At 36.2% G+C, this 21,532-nt stretch overlaps 1 protein-coding gene across 1 annotated transcript in view; it reads left to right on the forward strand.

Annotated features, from left to right (window-relative positions):
* The first annotated feature begins 19,572 nt into the window (after positions 1–19,572).
* The window catches only part of Rpt4 (Regulatory particle triple-A ATPase 4), a 57,727-nt gene continuing 55,767 nt past the window's right edge, over positions 19,573–21,532 (forward strand). The window contains exon 1 of the mRNA XM_081725770.1: positions 19,573–19,736. Coding sequence (XP_081581896.1) covers positions 19,604–19,736 — 133 coding nt within the window. The 5' untranslated portion in view covers positions 19,573–19,603. The remainder of the gene's footprint in view (positions 19,737–21,532) is intronic.

The raw sequence follows: 21,532 nt of genomic DNA on the forward strand, positions 1-21,532 counted from the left end.
CACCCAAATATGCGTACGCCATCCAAATAGGAATGAAAGGACTCACGTCATATCCTCTAGAATAGGATGGAAATTTTTGAGGTGGAAGAAAGTACGATCATTTTGTCAAAATGACTATAACCTTGGATGTAAGTAAAAATTTTGAAATAGAAATAAGGTGGTACATAAAATAACGCCAGAAAATGTTAAAAAATATAATGATAGTATTATTTATATACATATCCTGTTATTTGTTTTAAAGTTATAGATCAGGATTTCCATTATTGCATACAGTGAAAATTGATGATAGAGCGTATGAAGACTATCCTGATACTCGGTGAAAAAATGTTAGGGTCATCGCAGCCGCCTTTAATAAGCGTCACTCAGATCAGGTTCCCATTTATGTCGATGCCCAGCAGAAACTCGATACGAAATTCAGAGACTGGATTCGTTCCAAGCAAGTCAAAACATGGTAGGAAAAAACATACCTATAAATAAATATCCGTACATGATAGTTACTGAAGCCCTTCGTATGAATGATGATGACTGCACAGTTCAATTTGCACAACAATACCCAGAAGATATTGATAGACTCAACTGTCCGCTCTGTATTACTCAATGATAAACGAACAAGTGAACAGACAAACTTTTAAGGAACTGGTCTGAGTTTGATTCTTACTGAAGGAATATTTTGGATGGTCGCTTCTGCGAAGATTACAGAATGGTTTAACCGATATAAACTATCTGAATGGCTCTATTAATAATGAAGGTGAATCGGTGATTTCATGGCTGTTAGCAGAGAATGGAATTTTTTTTTTTTTTTTTGAACACGTCATGGAGCATTTTCATATTTCAGTTGCAGCGATAGAGAATGTCTGGACCTCCATTTTTCGCGTCGTTAGGTGAGAGTCAAAGGGGTCCTATCGAATTATCACCGCGTTCTCCCGTCTCCTAATTCCGTCAGATTTATTATCTGTGGAGGCAAGTTAAATTCCTGATATACTGCATATAAATTCTGAGTGGCAGCTACCTAAAAGACGGAATTATTGAGTGTTCTGTAAGTATTACCATCGGTATTCTTTATCATGGTGGAAAGACTACAAGGTGGTTGCATGCGCATGTCGCCTGGAGCGCTGTCGTGGCTGTGACGTAGTAGTAGGGGTCCCCGTTGGCGCGAATGACTCATCCTCACTCTCTTTTATGACCGGGGTCAAAGTTCAATGACCTTGGCCCAGGGTCAATGACCTAGGGGTACATAGGACCACCCCCTCTAAATTTTGGCAGGGGTACCATGGCCCACCCCCTAAATTTTGGCAGGGGTACATAGGACCACCCCCCTTAAATTTTGGAAATTGCCAAATCTAAAAATTTGGTATGGTAGCCTAGGACCATAGTATGTACCTCTATCAGTATTGGGTGTCTATGTCGTTCCCTTTCATGGGTAAAAAATTGCCAAAAATTCAAATTTCGGGGGTTTTTGACCTAATTTATCCCCTTTGATGAGGTGTTATTACCCTATATGGTTATATGGGCGTATACAGGGGTCCATTACCTTTCATAAGACATGGGTATATTAATGTACCCCTTGAAAAATTTGGGAGGGGTACTTTGGCCCACCCCTTAAATTTTGGAAATTGACCAATTTAAACATTGGGTATTATAGTACAGGACCCTAATATGTATTATAATAAATTTGGGTGGTCCACCTCGTTCCCTTCTAGGGCTACAAAATTGCCAAAATATAAATGTAAGCAATACGTTGTACCACGTGTTTGTTCTTTTGGCCCAATTTATCCTCTTGGATGAGGTTCTATTACCTTATATGGTTATGTATAGGAGTCTATTCCCTATCATAAGACATAGGTACATTTGTGCACTCCTTTAAAAATTTGGGAGGGGTACTTTGGCCCACCCCTTAAATTTTAGAAATTGCTCATTTTATATATGTGGTATTATAATACTGGACCCTAACATGTATTATGATAAATTTGGGTGGTCCATCTCGTTCCCTTTTAGGGGTACAAAATTGCCAAAATATAAATGTAAGCAATACGTTGTACCACGTGTTTGTTCTTTTGGCCCAATTTATCCTCTTGGATGAGGTTCTATTACCTTATATGGTTATGTATAGGGGTCTATTCCCTATCATAAGACATAGGTACATTTGTGCACTCCTTTAAAAATTTGGGAGGGGTACTTTGGCCCACCCCTTAAATTTTAGAAATTGCTCATTTTATATATGTGGTATTATAATACTGGACCCTAACATGTATTATGATAAATTTGGGTGGTCCACCTCGTTCCCTTTTAGGGGTACAAAATTGCCAAAATATAAACGTAAGCAATACGTTGTACCACGTGTTTGGTTTTGACCTAAGTTATCCCCTTGGATGAGGTCCTATTACCTCATATGGTTATATGGTTATGTATAGGGGTCTATTCCCTATCATAAGACATAGGTACATTTGTGCACTCCTTTAAAAATTTGTGATGGGTACTTTGGCCCACCCCTTAAATTTTAGAAATTGCTCATTTTATATATGTGGTATTATAATACTGGACCCTAACATGTATTATGATAAATTTGGGTGGTCCACCTCGTTCCCTTCTAGGGGTACAAAATTGCCAAAATATAAACGTAAGCAATACGTAGTACCACGTGTTTGGTTTTTGGTCGATTTTATCCCCTTTGATGAGGTGTTATTATCCTATATAGTTATATGGTCATGTATAGGGGTCCATTACCTTTCATAAGATATGGGTATATTTGTGCACTCCTTTAAAAATTTGGGAGGGGTACTTTGGCCCACCCCTTAAATTTTGGAAATTGCTCATTTTATATATTTGGTATTATAGTATTGGACCCTAACATGTATTATAATAAATTTGGGTGGTCCACCTCGTTCCCTTCTAGGGCTACAAAATTGCCAAAATATAAATGTAAGCAATACGTTGTACCACGTGTTTGTTCTTTTGGCCCAATTTATCCTCTTGGATGAGGTTCTATTACCTTATATGGTTATGTATAAGGGTCTATTCCCTATCATAAGACATAGGTACATTTGTGCACTCCTTTAAAAATTTGGGAGGGGTACTTTGGCCCACCCCTTAAATTTTAGAAATTGCTCATTTTATATATGTGGTATTATAATACTGGACCCTAACATGTATTATGATAAATTTGGGTGGTCCACCTCGTTCCCTTTTAGGGGTACAAAATTGCCAAAATATAAACGTAAGCAATACGTTGTACCACGTGTTTGGTTTTGACCTAAGTTATCCCCTTGGATGAGGTCCTATTACCTCATATGGTTATATGGTTATGTATAGGGGTCTATTCCCTATCATAAGACATAGGTACATTTGTGCACTCCTTTAAAAATTTGTGATGGGTACTTTGGCCCACCCCTTAAATTTTAGAAATTGCTCATTTTATATATGTGGTATTATAATACTGGACCCTAACATGTATTATGATAAATTTGGGTGGTCCACCTCGTTCCCTTCTAGGGGTACAAAATTGCCAAAATATAAACGTAAGCAATACGTAGTACCACGTGTTTGGTTTTTGGTCGATTTTATCCCCTTTGATGAGGTGTTATTATCCTATATAGTTATATGGTCATGTATAGGGGTCCATTACCTTTCATAAGATATGGGTATATTTGTGCACTCCTTTAAAAATTTGGGAGGGGTACTTTGGCCCACCCCTTAAATTTTGGAAATTGCTCATTTTATATATTTGGTATTATAGTATTGGACCCTAACATGTATTATAATAAATTTGGGTGGTCCACCTCGTTCCCTTCTAGGGCTACAAAATTGCCAAAATATAAATGTAAGCAATACGTTGTACCACGTGTTTGTTCTTTTGGCCCAATTTATCCTCTTGGATGAGGTTCTATTACCTTATATGGTTATGTATAGGGGTCTATTCCCTATCATAAGACATAGGTACATTTGTGCACTCCTTTAAAAATTTGGGAGGGGTACTTTGGCCCACCCCTTAAATTTTAGAAATTGCTCATTTTATATATGTGGTATTATAATACTGGACCCTAACATGTATTATAAATTTGGGTGGTCCACCTCGTTCCCTTTTAGGGGTACAAAATTGCCAAAATATAAACGTAAGCAATACGTTGTACCACGTGTTTGGTTTTGACCTAAGTTATCCCCTTGGATGAGGTCCTATTACCTCATATGGTTATATGGTTATGTATAGGGGTCTATTCCCTATCATAAGACATAGGTACATTTGTGCACTCCTTTAAAAAATTTGTGATGGGTACCTTGGCCCACCCCTTAAATTTTAGAAATTGCTCATTTTATATATTTGGTATTATAGTACTGGACCCTAACATCTATTATGATAAATTTGGGTGGTCCACCTCGTTCCCTTTTAGGGGTACAAAATTGTCAAAATATAAACGTAAGCAATACGTTGTACCACGTGTTTGTTTTGGCTCAATTTATCCCCTTGGATGAGGTCCTATTACCTTATATGATTATATGGTTATGTATATTGGTCCATTCCCTATTATAAGACATGGGTATATTGATGCACCCTTTAAAAATTTGGGAGGGGTACCTTGGCCCACCTCTTTATTTTGGAAATTGCCCAATTTAAACATTTGGTATAATAGTATAAGACCCTAATATATATATATATATATATATATATATATATATATATATATATATATATATATATATATATATATATATATATATATATATATATATTACTATAAATTTGGGTGGTCCATCTCGTTCCCTTTCATGGGTACGAAATTGCCAAATTTTAGTACAACCACGTGTTTCGTTTTTGACCTAATTTATTCCCTTGGATGATGTCCTATTACCTAATATGATTATATGGTCTTGTATAGGGTCCATTTTCTATTATAAGACATAGGTACATTGATGCACCCCGGGAGGTGTACCATAGTCAATCCCTTAAATTTTGGAAATTTTTCAATTTAAGCATTCGATATCATAGTACATGACCTCAATATGTATCATGATAAATTTGGGTGGTCCACCTTGTTCCCTTTCATGACTAAAAAAAAATGCCAAAATATTATAAACATAAGCAATATGTTGTATCACGTGTTTGGTTTTTGGCCCAATTTATCCCGTTTGATGCGGTCTTATTACCGTATATGTTTATATGGTCATGTATATAGGTTCATTTCATATCATAAGACATGAGTACATTGATGCAACCTTTAAAATTTGGGAGAGGTATCTTGACTCATCCACTCAGTTTTAGAAATTGTTTAATATAAGCATTTGGTATCTTCGTACAGGTCTTCAATATGTACCACTATAAATTTGGATGGTCCACATCGTTTCCTTTCATGGGTAAAGAACTACCAAAAATCAAATTTCGGAGGTTCTTGATTCCTATTTAGCACGTTATATGGTTTATTACCTCTATATGTTTATGTTCTCTTTTAAATTTGGGAATTATAAAATAACATAATTTGGTAAACGTTTTCTAGGACCCATTGGTGTTTCTCTTATGGCCAAATATTCAAAATTTAAAGGTTATTAACCGACTTTATTATTAAATGAGTACAGGATTTATTACTTTTTCATAAGACACAGGTGTATTTGTGTACCAATCTTAAATTTTGGGAGAGGTACATTTCTTATTGTCATATCAATAATTGGTAATTGTTCTTTGGGTAAATCATTGTGATCAGTTATTGACCTATGATGGGATTAGGAGTCCAGGACATTGGTACATTTAAACTTTGTAGGATAATTTGAGAATGCGTCATTGGTATTGATTATTACAGCCAAATATAAACGTAAGCAATACGATGTACCACGTGATTGACCTTGATGAGGTAGTGTACAGGGATACATAGCTAACCTTATTGAATCTTATGACTCCTAGTCTTAAGGGAATACATGCTACAACACTGGCAAAGTTATTGTTGATGTAATTTGATTGGCTGATCACTATCTTTCGTGCAATCTGATTGGCTGATCACTATCTTTCGTGCAATCTGATTGGTTGCTGATTTTCAAATCTTTGCTGCATTCAGTTTTAAGTTTTGTTTAACATTTAAAAATCTTGGTTTCGTTCAACATTTTGCACTCACTGATAAATATGATCAAAACCGTTTTATTTGTTAATCGAATAGTTAAAAACCGGATAAAGTTTGACGGTTAACCGTGAAACGTAAAATTTTTTTAGTTTGAAAATTTTTTGTTTGAAAACTCTTGTTTCAAATTTGTGTTTGAATTTTTTTGTTTCAGAATTTTGTTTGAAATTTGTTTCAAAATTTTTTGTTTGAAAATTTTTAATTTTTTTGTTGCAAAATTTTGTTTGAAAATTTTTTGTTTAAAATTTTTTGTTCGAAATTTTTGTTTTGAAATTTTTCGTTTCCAAATTCTTTTGTTTAAAATTTTTTCGTTTCAAAATTTTGTTTGAATTTTTCGTTTCCAAATTTTTTCGTTTCAAAAATTTTGTTTCAAAGTTTGGTTTGACATTTTTAAAAGTTTGTGCACTCATTAGTAAAGAACCTGAACTGTTCAGAACAAAAACCTCTTGCAACATTGTGGTGCAATAGTACACGTCAGAACATGATGTTGCAACGTCATCAGTTTTGCATCATATATAAGTATCGTTCGAGTTAGTATTCATGATAACATCATCATGGCTACTTGTCTACAGTTTCTAAACACACGTGATGTGATGAAATCATTTACCAAGATTACTGATTTACAACAGAATGTACCTTATAGAATCTTAGCTAGCCAAATGATCCCTACAAAGTTTGGATTAAGAATCGTAGTGAAGCTTGAAAATGATAAGAATATAATTTTACCAGCAAGATATTTACCCATGAAAGCATCAAAACAAGAAGAAGTGCTGCGTTTCTTGATCTGTATCTTTATGTTACAAAGGATTCTTGGGTCGAAGTCATCAATTTGAATTTAGTACACAGCCAGATTCGTCAGCAATTGTGATGAAATCATGAATTCAAACGTCAGCACATTCCTTTGACGTCAGACATAGTTGTATCAATTTGGTTGGTCAGCATGACGTCAGTAACTGTGATGAAACCATGAATTCAAATGTCAGCACATTCCTTTGACGTCAGACATAGTTGTATGAATTTGGTTGGTCAGCATGACGTCAGCGACTGTGATGAAACCATGAATTCAATCGTCAGCACATTTCTTTCCAATGACGTCAGCCGTAGTTCTATAAATCAACCAATACACTGTCATCCCACGAAATCATTTGAGCAAGTGCTTTTCAGGAGGAAAGATGTGTACTTCTAACGATAAAGAGTTCATCTTCGCAAGCTATTATCCAATAAATATATTTCAAACAAAACATGTGATGATTGGTATCAGTGCTAGAACATTTGAACCAGTGATTCGATTGGGAAAAGCAGAACAATTTGGTGTACAACTGACCTGTGAAGAATGGCAAATATTATGTTCACGAATCGACCAAATGAACGATTATTTTCATGATGAGCTAAATGTGACCATAGTCAAATCATTAGGCTCAAATCATGAAGTGGTGATGCGTACAGTCCTCGAAGAGAAGATGGTGCTGTTACGTAAAAAGAGTACATTCCATGTCCCTCGCAACATGGTGTATCTAACACAAACTGAATGGAACAAATTCATCAGCGTATTTCAGTGTGTTAAACATGCAGTGGAAGTGTGCAACAAAACAAGTATATTCCTGAAAAAGTACTATTTTGAAAAATGTTATGCATATTGTACAACATGTATCTAGATATTGTGATGGTTGTCAACATCGTTCGTGGGTGCATACCTGTATTGATAAACAGTTTATTTGTGATCAAATGGACATTGAGTTTCCACCAATTGATATTGCAATAGACCTTAAAAGACTTCAATTGGAATTAAAATTATATGCTAAAGACAAACTAGTGCAAGAAGTTCAAAATACATTGTATCGACAATATCCAGATCATATATCTGGTATGGATGTATGTGGAGTGTAATAAAATGATCCATTTTAATGAATTGTGTTTTTTCATTTCAAGTACAACCCCATGTTCTGACGTGTACTATTGCACCACAATGTTGCCAGAGGTTTTTGTTCTGAACAGTTCAGGTTCTTTACTAATGAGTGCACAAACTTTTAAAAATGTCAAACCAAACTTTGAAACGAAAAAATTTGGAAACGAAAAATTCAAACAAAATTTTGAAACGAAAAAATTTTAAACAAAAAAATTTGGAAACGAAAAATTTCAAAACAAAAATTTCGAACAAAAAATTTTCAAACAAAATTTTGCAACAAAAAATTAAAAATTTTCAAACAAAAAATTTTGAAACAAATTTCAAACAAAATTCTGAAACAAAAAAATTCAAACAAATTTGAAACAAGAGTTTTCAAACAAAAAATTTTCAAACTAAAAAAATTTTACGTTTCACGGTTAACCGTCAAACTTTATCCGGTTTTTAACTATTCGATTAACAAATAAAACGGTTTTGATCATATTTATCAGTGAGTGCAAAATGTTGAACGAAACCAAGATTTTTAAATGTTAAACAAAACTTAAAACTGAATGCAGCAAAGATTTGAAAATCAGCAACCAATCAGATTGCACGAAAGATAGTGATCAGCCAATCAGATTGCACGAAAGATAGTGATCAGCCAATCAAATTACATCAACAATAACTTTGCCAGTGTTGTAGCATGTATTCCCTTAAGACTAGGAGTCATAAGATTCAATAAGGTTAGCTATGTATCCCTGTACACTACCTCATCAAGGTCAATCACGTGGTACATCGTATTGCTTACGTTTATATTTGGCTGTAATAATCAATACCAATGACGCATTCTCAAATTATCCTACAAAGTTTAAATGTACCAATGTCCTGGACTCCTAATCCCATCATAGGTCAATAACTGATCACGTGATCACAATGATTTACCCAAAGAACAATTACCAATTATTGATATGACAATAAGAAATGTACCCCTCCCAAAATTTAAGATTGGTACACAAATACACCTGTGTCTTATGAAAAAGTAATAAATCCTGTACTCATTTAATAATAAAGCCGGTTAATAACCTTTAAATTTTGAATATTTGGCCATAAGAGAAACACCAATGGGTCCTAGAAAACGTTTACCAAATTATGTTATTTTATAATTCCCAAATTTAAAAGAGAACATAAACATATAGAGGTAATAAACCATATAACGTGCTAAATAGGAGTCAATAACCTCCGAAATTTGATTTTTGGTAGTTCTTTACCCATGAAAGGAAACGATGTGGACCATCCAAATTTATAGTGGTACATATTGAAGACCTGTACGAAGATACCAAATGCTTATATTAAACAATTTCTAAAACTGAGTGGATGAGTCAAGATACCCCTCCCAAATTTTAAAGGTTGCATCAATGTACTCATGTCTTATGATATGAAATGAACCTATATACATGACCATATAAACATATACGGTAATAAGACCGCATCAAACGGGATAAATTGGGCCAAAAACCAAACACGTGATACAACATATTGCTTATGTTTATATTTTGGCATTTTTTTTAGTCATGAAAGGGAACAAGGTGGACCACCCAAATTTATCATGATACATATTGAGGTCATGTACTATGATATCGAATGCTTAAATTGAAAAATTTCCAAAATTTAAGGGATTGGCTATGGTACACCTCCCGGGGTGCATCAATGTACCTATGTCTTATGATAGAAAATGGACCCTATACAAGACCATATAATCATATTAGGTAATAGGACATCATCCAAGGGAATAAATTAGGTCAAAAACGAAACACGTGGTTGTACTAAAATTTGGCAATTTCGTACCCATGAAAGGGAACGAGATGGACCACCCAAATTTATAGTAATATATATATATAATATATATATATATATATATATATATATATATATATATATATATATATATATATATATATATTAGGGTCTTATACTATTATACCAAGTGTTTAAATTGGGCAATTTCCAAAATAAAGAGGTGGGCCAAGGTACCCCTCCCAAATTTTTAAAGGGTGCATCAATATACCCATGTCTTATAATAGGGAATGGACCAATATACATAACCATATAATCATATAAGGTAATAGGACCTCATCCAAGGGGATAAATTGAGCCAAAACAAACACGTGGTACAACGTATTGCTTACGTTTATATTTTGACAATTTTGTACCCCTAAAAGGGAACGAGGTGGACCACCCAAATTTATCATAATAGATGTTAGGGTCCAGTACTATAATACCAAATATATAAAATGAGCAATTTCTAAAATTTAAGGGGTGGGCCAAGGTACCCATCACAAATTTTTTAAAGGAGTGCACAAATGTACCTATGTCTTATGATAGGGAATAGACCCCTATACATAACCATATAACCATATGAGGTAATAGGACCTCATCCAAGGGGATAACTTAGGTCAAAACCAAACACGTGGTACAACGTATTGCTTACGTTTATATTTTGGCAATTTTGTACCCCTAAAAGGGAACGAGGTGGACCACCCAAATTTATCATAATACATGTTAGGGTCCAGTATTATAATACCACATATATAAAATGAGCAATTTCTAAAATTTGAGGGGTGGGCCAAAGTACCCCTCCCAAATTTTTAAAGGAGTGCACAAATGTACCTATGTCTTATGATAGGGAATAGACCCCTATACATAACCATATAAGGTAATAGAACCTCATCCAAGAGGATAAATTGGGCCAAAAGAACAAACACGTGGTACAACGTATTGCTTACATTTATATTTTGGCAATTTTGTAGCCCTAGAAGGGAACGAGGTGGACCACCCAAATTTATTATAATACATGTTAGGGTCCAATACTATAATACCACATATATAAAATGAGCAATTTCTAAAATTTAAGGGGTGGGTCAAAGTACCCCTCCCAAATTTTTAAAGGAGTGCACAAATGTACCTATGTCTTATGATAGGGAATAGACCCCTATACATAACCATATAACCATATGAGGTAATAGGACCTCATCCAAGGGGATAACTTAGGTCAAAACCAAACACGTGGTACAACGTATTGCTTACGTTTATATTTTGGCAATTTTGTACCCCTAAAAGGGAACGAGGTGGACCACCCAAATTTATCATAATACATGTTAGGGTCCAGTATTATAATACCAAATATAAAAAATGATCAATTTCCAAAATTTAAGGGGTGGGCCAAGGTACCCCTCCCAAATTTTTAAAGGGGTGCACAAATGTACCTATGTCTTATGATAGGGAATAGACCCCTATACATAACCATATAAGGTAATAGGACTTCATCCAAGAAAATAAATTGGGCCAAAAGAACAAACACGTGGTACAACGTATTGCTTACATTTATATTTTGGCAATTTTGTAGCCCTAGAAGGGAACGAGGTGGACCACCCAAATTTATTATAATACATATTAGGGTCCTGTACTATAATACCCAATGTTTAAATTGGTCAATTTCCAAAATTTAAGGGGTGGGCCAAGGTACCCCTCCCAAATTTTTCAAGGGGTACATTAATATACCCATGTCTTATGAAAGGTAATGGACCCCTGTAAACGCCCATATAACCATATAGGGTAATAACACCTCATCAAAGGGGATAAATTAGGTCAAAAACCCCCGAAATTTGAATTTTTGGCAATTTTTTACCCATGAAAGGGAACGACATAGACACCCAATACTGATAGAGGTACATACTATGGTCCTAGGCTACCATACCAAATTTTTAGATTTGGCAATTTCCAAAATTTAAGGGGGGTGGTTCTATGTACCCCTGCCAAAATTTAGGGGGTGGGCCATGGTACCCCTGCCAAAATTTAGAGGGGGTGGTCCTATGTACCCCTAGGTCATTGACCCTGGGCCAAGGTCATTGAACTTTGACCCCGGTCATAAAAGAGAGTGAGGATGAGTCATTCGCGCCAACGGGGACCCCTACTACTGACGTCATCTGGTTTGCAAGAGAACGGGAAAAGTCGCGGCTTTAAGTGACAAGTGGAATTCTTTGTTCTTTTAAATGATATCGAGAATGCCTAACTGTGCAGTGTACGCACGGCTGTAGTAATTATTACAGAAAAATTAAGGAACTAATATAAAATACTTTAGATTTCCTCAAAAAGAGGGGGAATGTCTCCAGAAATTTATTTTAGCTTGCAGGCGACAGAACAAAATAAACCTAACATATGGTAAGTTTCACATAAAAGTAATGAATAAATGCAATGTTAAATGAAATTATAAAAAGTGATTTCATTATGTAGTTTCTTTTTAGTATTAATAGTATGTAATAATAGTATATAGGGCTACAGTAGCTTGTGTTGATTCTGCATACAAAAATCCAATAGTACGATTTAAAAAGACGAACTTTGAGGCAAGACCCGGATTCGAAATCATGAGGGAGGAGGACCGACAGAGGTTTCATTTCCTTCTACATAAGATATTGAGACAAAATTTTCCTACAGAGCGACAAGAATGTAGCACTGCATTGCATCCACCTTGTAATCTTTCCACCATGTTCTTTATATGGTGCAGAGGAGGGAGTGGGGGGACTGAATACTGCGCACAATGATGGCAGTTTTGAGCATGCCATTTAAGGCCACTACATGCCTGGAAGAAATGGAAAATTGATTTGTAATTTCAACATCGCTATGAAATAATAATACTAATGTTATATATATATATATATATATATATATATATATATATATATATATATATATATATATATATATAGATAGATAGATAGATAGATAGGGTGTTCCAAAACAACAACGACAACGTTTGGGAGGTGATTCCTGACGCCAAGTTAAGACAAAAAGTATAGACCAGCTTGGGTGCACAAGTACTTCCTTTCGGAGTTATAGTCTGCCGAAAACGTGAAAAAAATTTAAAGGTCCATAGCTTCGAAACTATGGGGTCTACCGTAGTCGGGTCAAGACTTTACTAAGGAACTAATATGCGCTCTATCCGAAAATGCATACTTCAGAATCCTGCAATACTTCCGCAACAAGTTTTATAGAGGTAGTGAGTACTTCAGATTATATGCCCGTAACCAAACTACCTGTACAAAAATTGTTTCCTGAATAATTTAGGGTTCTGAAATATGTATTTTTGGATAGAGCATATATTAGTTCCTAAGTAAAATCTTGACCCGATTACGGTAGGTCCCATAGTTTTGGAGCTATGGACCTTTAAATTCATTTTTTCATGTTTTCGGCAGCCTATAACTCCAAAAGGTAGCATATGTGCACCCAGGTTGGTCTACTTTTCGTCCTATTTTGGTGTCAGGAATCACCTCCCAAAGGTTGTCGGTTTTGAAACACCCTGTATATATGTAATATGTGTGTGTGTGTGGGGGGGGGGGGCTGCTGGAAAAGTTTTTGCGAACTGATACTGAAAGTAGCGCTAGTGTTCCGCAATTATAAATTCGTAAGAATAGTCTTTCCTATGTTTAAAGTATATTCTTTGAGCGTATTCATTTATTTTTCACAGCAGTTTGAAGAAGTAGTTTTGCCTGAAAAATTATCATTTCTCGTGAACACTCGGCATTGAATTTAAATGTTCTATAACCAAAACAATGCATCGAGCAGCTTCATTTGGCCTTTGGGGCTGAAGCACTGTTTAATAGACGTGTACAAATGATTTTCAGAATTTCAGCGTTGTCGCACATTTTTCAGTGATTCGTGAAGGTCGTCCATCCATATCTGTTGTTACCAGTAATCTTGATAGAGAGATGCCATCAGGCCGATAGCCAGCTTAAAAATTTAGTGTGGGGGAGATCTATTTTATAATTCATTTGCAAGCCTACCGTGAAGATTTTAGGGGGGCGCCCCCTGGAGCAATACATACGATTTTGCATGGTCACCTAAACATACGGAAACTTGTCAAGCCGTTAGGTCCCAAATAACTTGACCGAATTTCGAAAACAGCCTCTCGTGTCAATTGGTGTAAACAAATGCTTTGTACTTTTATAAAACTCGGAATGGACTACACTTACGTGCAGTGACGATGCCAAAGGGGCAAGTGCCCTGGTAGCTATGTCTGCTTCCAGAGGCGCTCCAAGGAAATTTTCTAGAGTGGGGGCTATCTCCATGGTTGCTATATTAACGTCTGGCATTTCTGGTATTTAATATACGTGGTTTGCTATATTAGTATACATTTTCGTGAGCCAGAGGGGAGCCCGGGCCCCCTGGCTCCCTAGGGGGTGCAGTGGCTCAGTAGTAGAGCGTTCACCTCCGGTGCTTGCGGTCCCTAGTTCGATCCCAGGTCGCGCCGTGTGGACTTTGTGGTGGACAAACACAGTGCTCGTGGGTTTTCTCGGGGTTCTCCCACTTTCTTCGTTCCACCATTTCACTCATCGTCACTGTCTCCTTTAGCTTAACCGGCATAAAAGTGGGACGTAAAACTTAAAAGATTTCATTTTTCCACCCTGCCCCCACCTTCGGGCGCCATGCCTGCTTCCCAGACAGGCATTTTATTGTGTGTTTTCTGTTTCTCACTATCCAAAGAAACTAAAACTTCATTACTGCTCCCCGGGTCCTCCTAATTTCTAGACTTCAACGTTATTAAACGTTCGAAACCTTAGGCTCCTAAACAGATTTCCTTCTCCAATCTCTGACGGCACTGCATGTGATCTGGTACAGTATTCTTCTGGAAACCATTTTATCTTTATGTATCTGCATTCTACGACGAATCAGTGCTACTAACAGTGGTCACATTCTGTGTGAATCAGGGAAGTTACATATTCTTCAGTTGTTTTCATTATTTTGATAACATTCTATTACATCATATGTAAATAAAATTGAAATAAAGATTTCAGTTTTCTGGTTCAGTTCCCATGGTTATGCTGTGTAATCTAGAAGAGACGGTGATGAATAAAATGAAGAAAGTGGGAGGAAAACCCACGCATACGATATTTGTCCACAATAAAGCACACTTGATGTGAGCTGGGATCAGACCAAAGACCTACACATTAGAGGTGAACGCTTTACAAAGGAGTCACGCGGCCCCATGAATGAAATTGAGAAAGTGGTGAAAAGAGATTTATGGAATTGCACTTTTAGAATTTTCGACCCGGTTTGAATAACAATGCTAACAGTTGTGCTACAAACCAGGCCCGTATCCCCGGGGGGCTAGGGTGGGCCGCCCCCTAACATTTTCACGGTAGGCTTGAAAATGAACTGTAATATGGTGATGAACTATAATATGGTTGGGTCGGGGCCCCCCTACATTTTTGGGCTGGCTACGGGCCTGCTACAAACCTACAAAATATAGGTCGACAGAGGGGTGAACGCAAAAATGTCGCTCCCCCCCGCAGGATTACTTTTGGGCCCCCCTTTCTATGCCCATTAACTTCGTACTATATTATGTCCCTGTAGAAGACAATGGTTAATAAATCATAATTAATATATTGACCCTGGAATATAATAAAATTACAATTAAAATTAATACTCACCGAAAAAGGCAAAAATTATTTCTCCCAGTTTTTAAACCGGTGTTTAGTATACGAGAATGGATGAATTTTTACCCAGAGCATACATACTTTTCTTTTCTAAAATAAATAATGTTTCAGAGAAATGGATATTCCGTATTCAGCTCACTTTCTGCAGCCTATAGTTCTTGGCATTTGCTTCGCGGTGCTCCCCCCCCCCCCGCCCGCACTGCGGGCCCCTCAGTTACGCCACTGTGTGTGAAACTAACATCAAAACAGTCCTTGTCAGCAGGGTTACCAACTACAGAATATGTTTCAGTAATCTAAGTCCCAATTGGATTTTTCGCCAGTAACATTGATTTATAATCCGACTATTTCCACAAAAAGTATGGCAAGAAGTTACTAGGTGTTTCTAGTTCACCAAAATTGCGGGGTGCACCCATTGGCCTCACCACCTAAACATTAATTTCAACCTCTGCTTCATGTCTTATCTATCCCAGATATCTCCTTTGTTTCCTAAAGAACCAGAAAAGAAAAAGAAATCAGTCGACAGTCAAATCATAGTAAAATCTGAGCGTTTTACAAAAATGATACACTGCAGTATAGCGTTACACTTGTGTTGGACAGAAGCAGGTTTTGAACACTTCTAAAGAAATTAATTCCAGGCAACATACATCTAGAGGCTTAGTAGATTCTTGTGATGACCTTGTCGAGAAATGTTCGCGGATCCCAGGACAAGAAAAGTGTAACGCCTCCGTTTTTTCCAAATAGCTAGTAATAATAATAAATTCTCGAAATCAATTTCAACGAAGTTATTAATGCTAAAGAAATGAAATATTTGTTTGCTGTTATTATTGCAATGTTAAAGTAAGCTCACTGCCTGTCACTTAAGTTAGTGGCCTAATATTTCAAGAGTGGATGATAAGTTTGTTTCAAGCCATCATTGTGTAATAATTTATGTAAACAAATCCGAATTCAAAATTGTTTGTGGTGACATTGAATCGATGGGTCTTTATAAAATCAGTGTCAAATTGTGTTTAAGCTCCTCTTTGACTTTGTGAGGTCTCTGAAAGCGTGAGGCCCTGGGTCATCGCTCACCGCTTGCGACCCTTCCTCCCTTGATCATCTCCTGGATCCGCCACTGTTGTGGAGGATCAGAGGAGCAGAATTGTCTTCAACGATTTGAGGCTTATTGAAATGAGGCATTGAAATTACGCATGTTTTTATGGAATGAGCCCCTGCACCTGATAAGCCCGTCTCTCATGGATCTGAACTAAGGCCTCAACCCAGGTTACAACTTGACAGTGTTGTTTAACTCAAACTTCCATGCAATTTCTTTTATCCTGAGACAAAACATAAACCTTCTGAATTTCCTTTATATTTCACAAAATATTTTTAACCGTGAAAGAACTAACTCTGTGACTTATAGAACGCGGAGGTTCAATGCCGCGTTCATAAAACCTCTCCAATGACTTATATCCTTACAAAACTGGAACCAGTTTCTACTTCGTATTCTTATTTCTGTGAGATTCCTCTTAATATTGTCCTTCCATATGCGTCTGGATCTTCCTAATGCACGTTTTCCGATTGGGTTTCCAGTCAAACCTTTCAAAGCTTTCCTACTTTCTTTCATTCTCGCTACATGACCTGCCAACCTGAGTCTCCTAGATTTTATGACTAACAATGTTTAGTAAAAGTTGTAAATTATGTAGCTTCTCTTTATGAAGTTTCCGCCATTCCTCTTGGGTCCGAAAATTCGTCTCAGGATTTTATTCTAAAATAATTTTACTCTGGGTTTTCCCCTTAAAGTAAGCGACCATGTTTCGCAATTATACAACACAACAGACATAATAAGCATATTTTAAGCTTCAAATTCCTCGACAGTATTCGCGACGACAAATCATTTTGAATTGAATAATAACACAAATTCCCTGCTTTCAGTCGACATTTAATTTCTTCCTGAATGTAATTTTGATCTGTTAATATTGATCCTTGAAAGTATCCACTTTATCGAAACTATTATTTGATACTTTCACCCGTTTATATTTTGCAGTATTACGATCCCACCGAACTTTCATATATTTAGTTTTTTTTTCTGCATTTACTTCTAAACCTGCAAGCGTCGAATGTCAAATGGTAAATAGCTGGTAAATAGTTGATTTCGTTTAAATCGGCATTGATAATCACCAATAATTTCATCCGCGTATGAGATCAATCTTGCTAATACAATGTTTGAGAGGATTTTTAGGATCATGAAACAAGAAAAATTCCTCGATAATTATTACAATCCGCTTTGTCGGCTTTCTTGTGAATTGGTACAATGATTGCTTCTTTCCACTCTTGTGGTAATTCCTCCTTGTTGATACGGAGAATGAGTTTGTATATCTTGTTGCACAATTTTCCTCTCTGGTTAAAGTTAACTCAGCCGGAATTTCGTCTACACCCAGAGTTCGTGTTTCTTTATTTTTTTTTTAAATAGCAATTTCTACTTCTCTTTGGCTAGTCTCTGAAATTTATGGTTTTGCTGTGCATTTCCCTTTCCCCACGAACATTAGTTTTTGACTGCGTGTTAAGCAAATAGTCAAATTTATCTTTCCATCTATTCAATGTGCTTTCTGCATCAGTAAGCATTGTTCCGTCGTTTCTCTTTAATATATACACGCGAGGTTAATACCCTTTCTTAAATTCGTTGATGCCCTTGAACATGTCTCGATTTTTTCCTCTTACTATTATCTTCAAGTTCATTAATTGAAGCTTTCAAGAAATCGCGTTTCACTCTTCTACACATTTTGGAAGTTTCCCGTCTTATGTTCACGAAATTTACTGTAGTTATATCGTTTGGATTTTGTAGCGAACGCAGTTTCGCTTATTTTCCCTCCTCTATTAATTTGGTGCATCAAACCATAATTTGTTCCTACGTATTTCCGCGTGCCGCAATTTTTCTCTTGCTGAAATTTTAATGTTATCCTTAATTTAAACCCAAGTATCCTCAAAATTAGTGCTATCAAAACCTCCTAAAAATGAGAATCTACTACACCTATTCGGATCCGAATTTTTATTTAAAGATTCTTCAAAATGTATAGAAATATCAAATGAACAAAAGTGAAATGTGATCACCTGCAAAAAGTACAGCTCACGGATGACGAGAAGAACCCTAAAACAGGGAAAGCGGGGAAAGGTCAATGACACGGTCAAGTCCATTTTCGGTTTTTGAGGTGTGGTCTATACTTAGATATCGTCTGCCACTCCGGGTAAAGTTATGTGTGTGCTATTCCGTGGTGTCATTTGAAACCCCCGTGCGAAAAGTGGGTGAGCCCATACCTACGTCACACTACTTCTGCTAGGGTTCTTCTCGTCATCTGTGAGCTGTAAATTAGCTTTAAACGAATATATCAATTTATTTCAAGGTAGGAAAGTACACAAAATTTATGCCAAGTCTATAAAAGAACTAATAATAATTTACAGCAGCTGGGTACCTAAGAAAATGCTACACCCATTAAGTCAATTGAACAAAACGGCATTCTTCAAATTGGCAACTAGGTATTTAAATTTGCAAACTTATTAAGAAATTGGTAACTTTGGGGGGAAGCTCCCCCTTAACAACTCCCCTGATCCTATTGCCATATTTATGCGCAAATCGTAGAAGAATTGTAACTTTTCGACAATTACTTCTGATGGTCCCTTGAATTTTATTTATGCTAAATGTGGTAATATCGTGTCGCCACACAAATCTTTTGGAGAACAAAAAGACAGAAATTAGTGAAAATATAATTTTTAGTGCAGTTTTACTATACGGATTCACAGATTCTAAAATGTACGGAAAATCTTGGGGAAGTCTAATTTGCCCATTTTATGTCGAGAACAGAACCCAACGAACCTCTGTGGGGCTTCTAACCCGTTCCTACTACAACTGCTACTCCTCCTACTACAACTACTAATACTTATACTATGGATTCGTATAGTAAAACTGCACGTAATGTTTCAACAAACATATCGAGTGGTATGCCAAAACTTAACTTGATTCCTTGTATTTTACTTACACCAATATATGAATCCTTCCGATTAATATCATTTGGTAAATTTCCTTGATTGCAAATTTAAAATCTTATTGTAGGATCCTGTAACACTGCTAATTTTCTTGCCAGTTGTGTAGTAATTCAAAGATGGCTGCTGCCGCTGTTGCTCCTGCTGTGCCTCCAAGTACTCCTGGATCAGATGGCGTCCGTGAAAAAGCTTTGCAAGAATATAGAAAAAAGTTACTGGAACACAAAGAAGTTGAAAGTCGTTTGAAGGAAAGTACGTATATTTTACAATCAGTGTTAAGTTGTGTGAGTCACAATACCGTATCTGCAAGTGTCTGCTACCTGTCAAATTACTTTGCAATTTTTGAGAGCAAAAATAGAATATGACGCAAAAACGTTTTGAATCATCACTAATATTGATTTATTTTGTATATTGTTTAAATGAAATTTATTGGTAACATTGATTTGCATAAGGAAACAACCATGTGGTTCGTAGCCTCTTGGTGGAAAAGGAAACAAAAATAATTGCGATATTGGTACTGATTATGAATAGCCCGACATAAAATGGTAATTTTACGGTTAAATGAGTAAGTGCAAGTAAAAGAGGATTTAGGGAATTATATACTATTTTTCGAAGTTTTTTTTTTTTTTTTTTTTTTTTTGTACATTGTAGGAAACAATTTCATGTTTACAGGTGTGATAAGTGTGATACGGGTTAAAATAAATGCGTATGTATCAATACTACTATGTAACGCTTCTTTCGACCGGCAGAGTGTTCCTGCACGACGTAGGAACGCTGTATTTTATGATTACAAGTGGGAAACTGTTACAAGTGCTCTAACGTACGTGGTTTTTTGCGGTATATATATATATGCACTATCCTTGTTTGTGCGCATTTCTTCTGTTGCTGTCGCGCGTGCTCCCTGCGGACGCAACCCGCACTACCGCGCAGGCTGCCCTTTTAAGCAGAGTTCTGGAACTTGTCCGCATGCCAGTTGAGTCGTAATAAATAAAATAATCAACCTGGCTAGTAATCCGTATTCTTCACTCGCTGTTGGTTATTCGGCATGACTGTGCAAATTGAGTATTGAGGTTTGATAAAGAAATGAACCAACCTACCTACTAATCCAACCTCACCTATATGTGCGAGCCAGCATTCTAGAACCTTTTACTGACTTGATTAGATAGCAATTTCGCTTTTAGTGGATACCTAGCACAAGCTGGTTTTACTTTTTTGTACAGTCGATTTTGTGGTGTAAGTTCGGCAACGGATTTCTATCCTTAAGGGAAGTGCTCGTGAAGTTAATCTCTGTGATAGCCAACTACGATTACCACTGCATACTATAGTTAATTACACTGCCGTATTTGAATTATCAGAATTCACGCAGAATGCAGAGCCATCTTTTACACCACCTTCCTAAAGTGGAATAAACGTTTAAGACAAAAGATTGGGGCTGTTTGTAATACTTTTATTCTGGAATGAGAAGTGGGAACTTCCAATTGAAGAAACCATAGACGAGTTTTCACTGATTGCAACGCCATTTATAAGGAATCAAAAAGGATTTCGAAAAATGTACATATTTTTCTCCTGTGGAATAAGAATTTGCAATAAAAAATAAATAAGTGTGTGTGTGTGTCCCACTTCAGTTTTTTTTGAAGTATTGTCCCTCCTCCAGGATATAGGAAGGGAGCTAATTTTGTTACAGGTGATTTTTCCCCCTCCAAACTTTTCTTTTTCTTTTAATTTTTTTATGTATTTTTTTAAAAGATATTTTGTAGTTTATGTTAAAAAGCGTCCCCTGTATATGAGGAATTTGAGAGTATGTGAATCATTCATCAGTGAAGGCCACAAAATGAAATTCACAGCTTTTGACCAGAAGTGATAGGAGTACCTAGGGCTAAAAGTTGAAATTTCTTTCTGCTCCCATTTTTGAGAAATTTGAGTTTTTTGTAACATTTATTTTCGGGGTCAGAAATTGACATGAAGGACTTCAGTTATATTTCATCATTTCTGAAAAACTTTTTCTAGCCATTGTTCTTATGTAGGAGACTCCATCGTGCAGTTTCAAG

The sequence above is a fragment of the Thermobia domestica genome, chromosome 9, assembly GCF_964235325.1.
Source record: "Thermobia domestica chromosome 9, izTheDome1.hap1.1, whole genome shotgun sequence".
NCBI lineage: Eukaryota > Metazoa > Arthropoda > Insecta > Zygentoma > Lepismatidae > Thermobia > Thermobia domestica.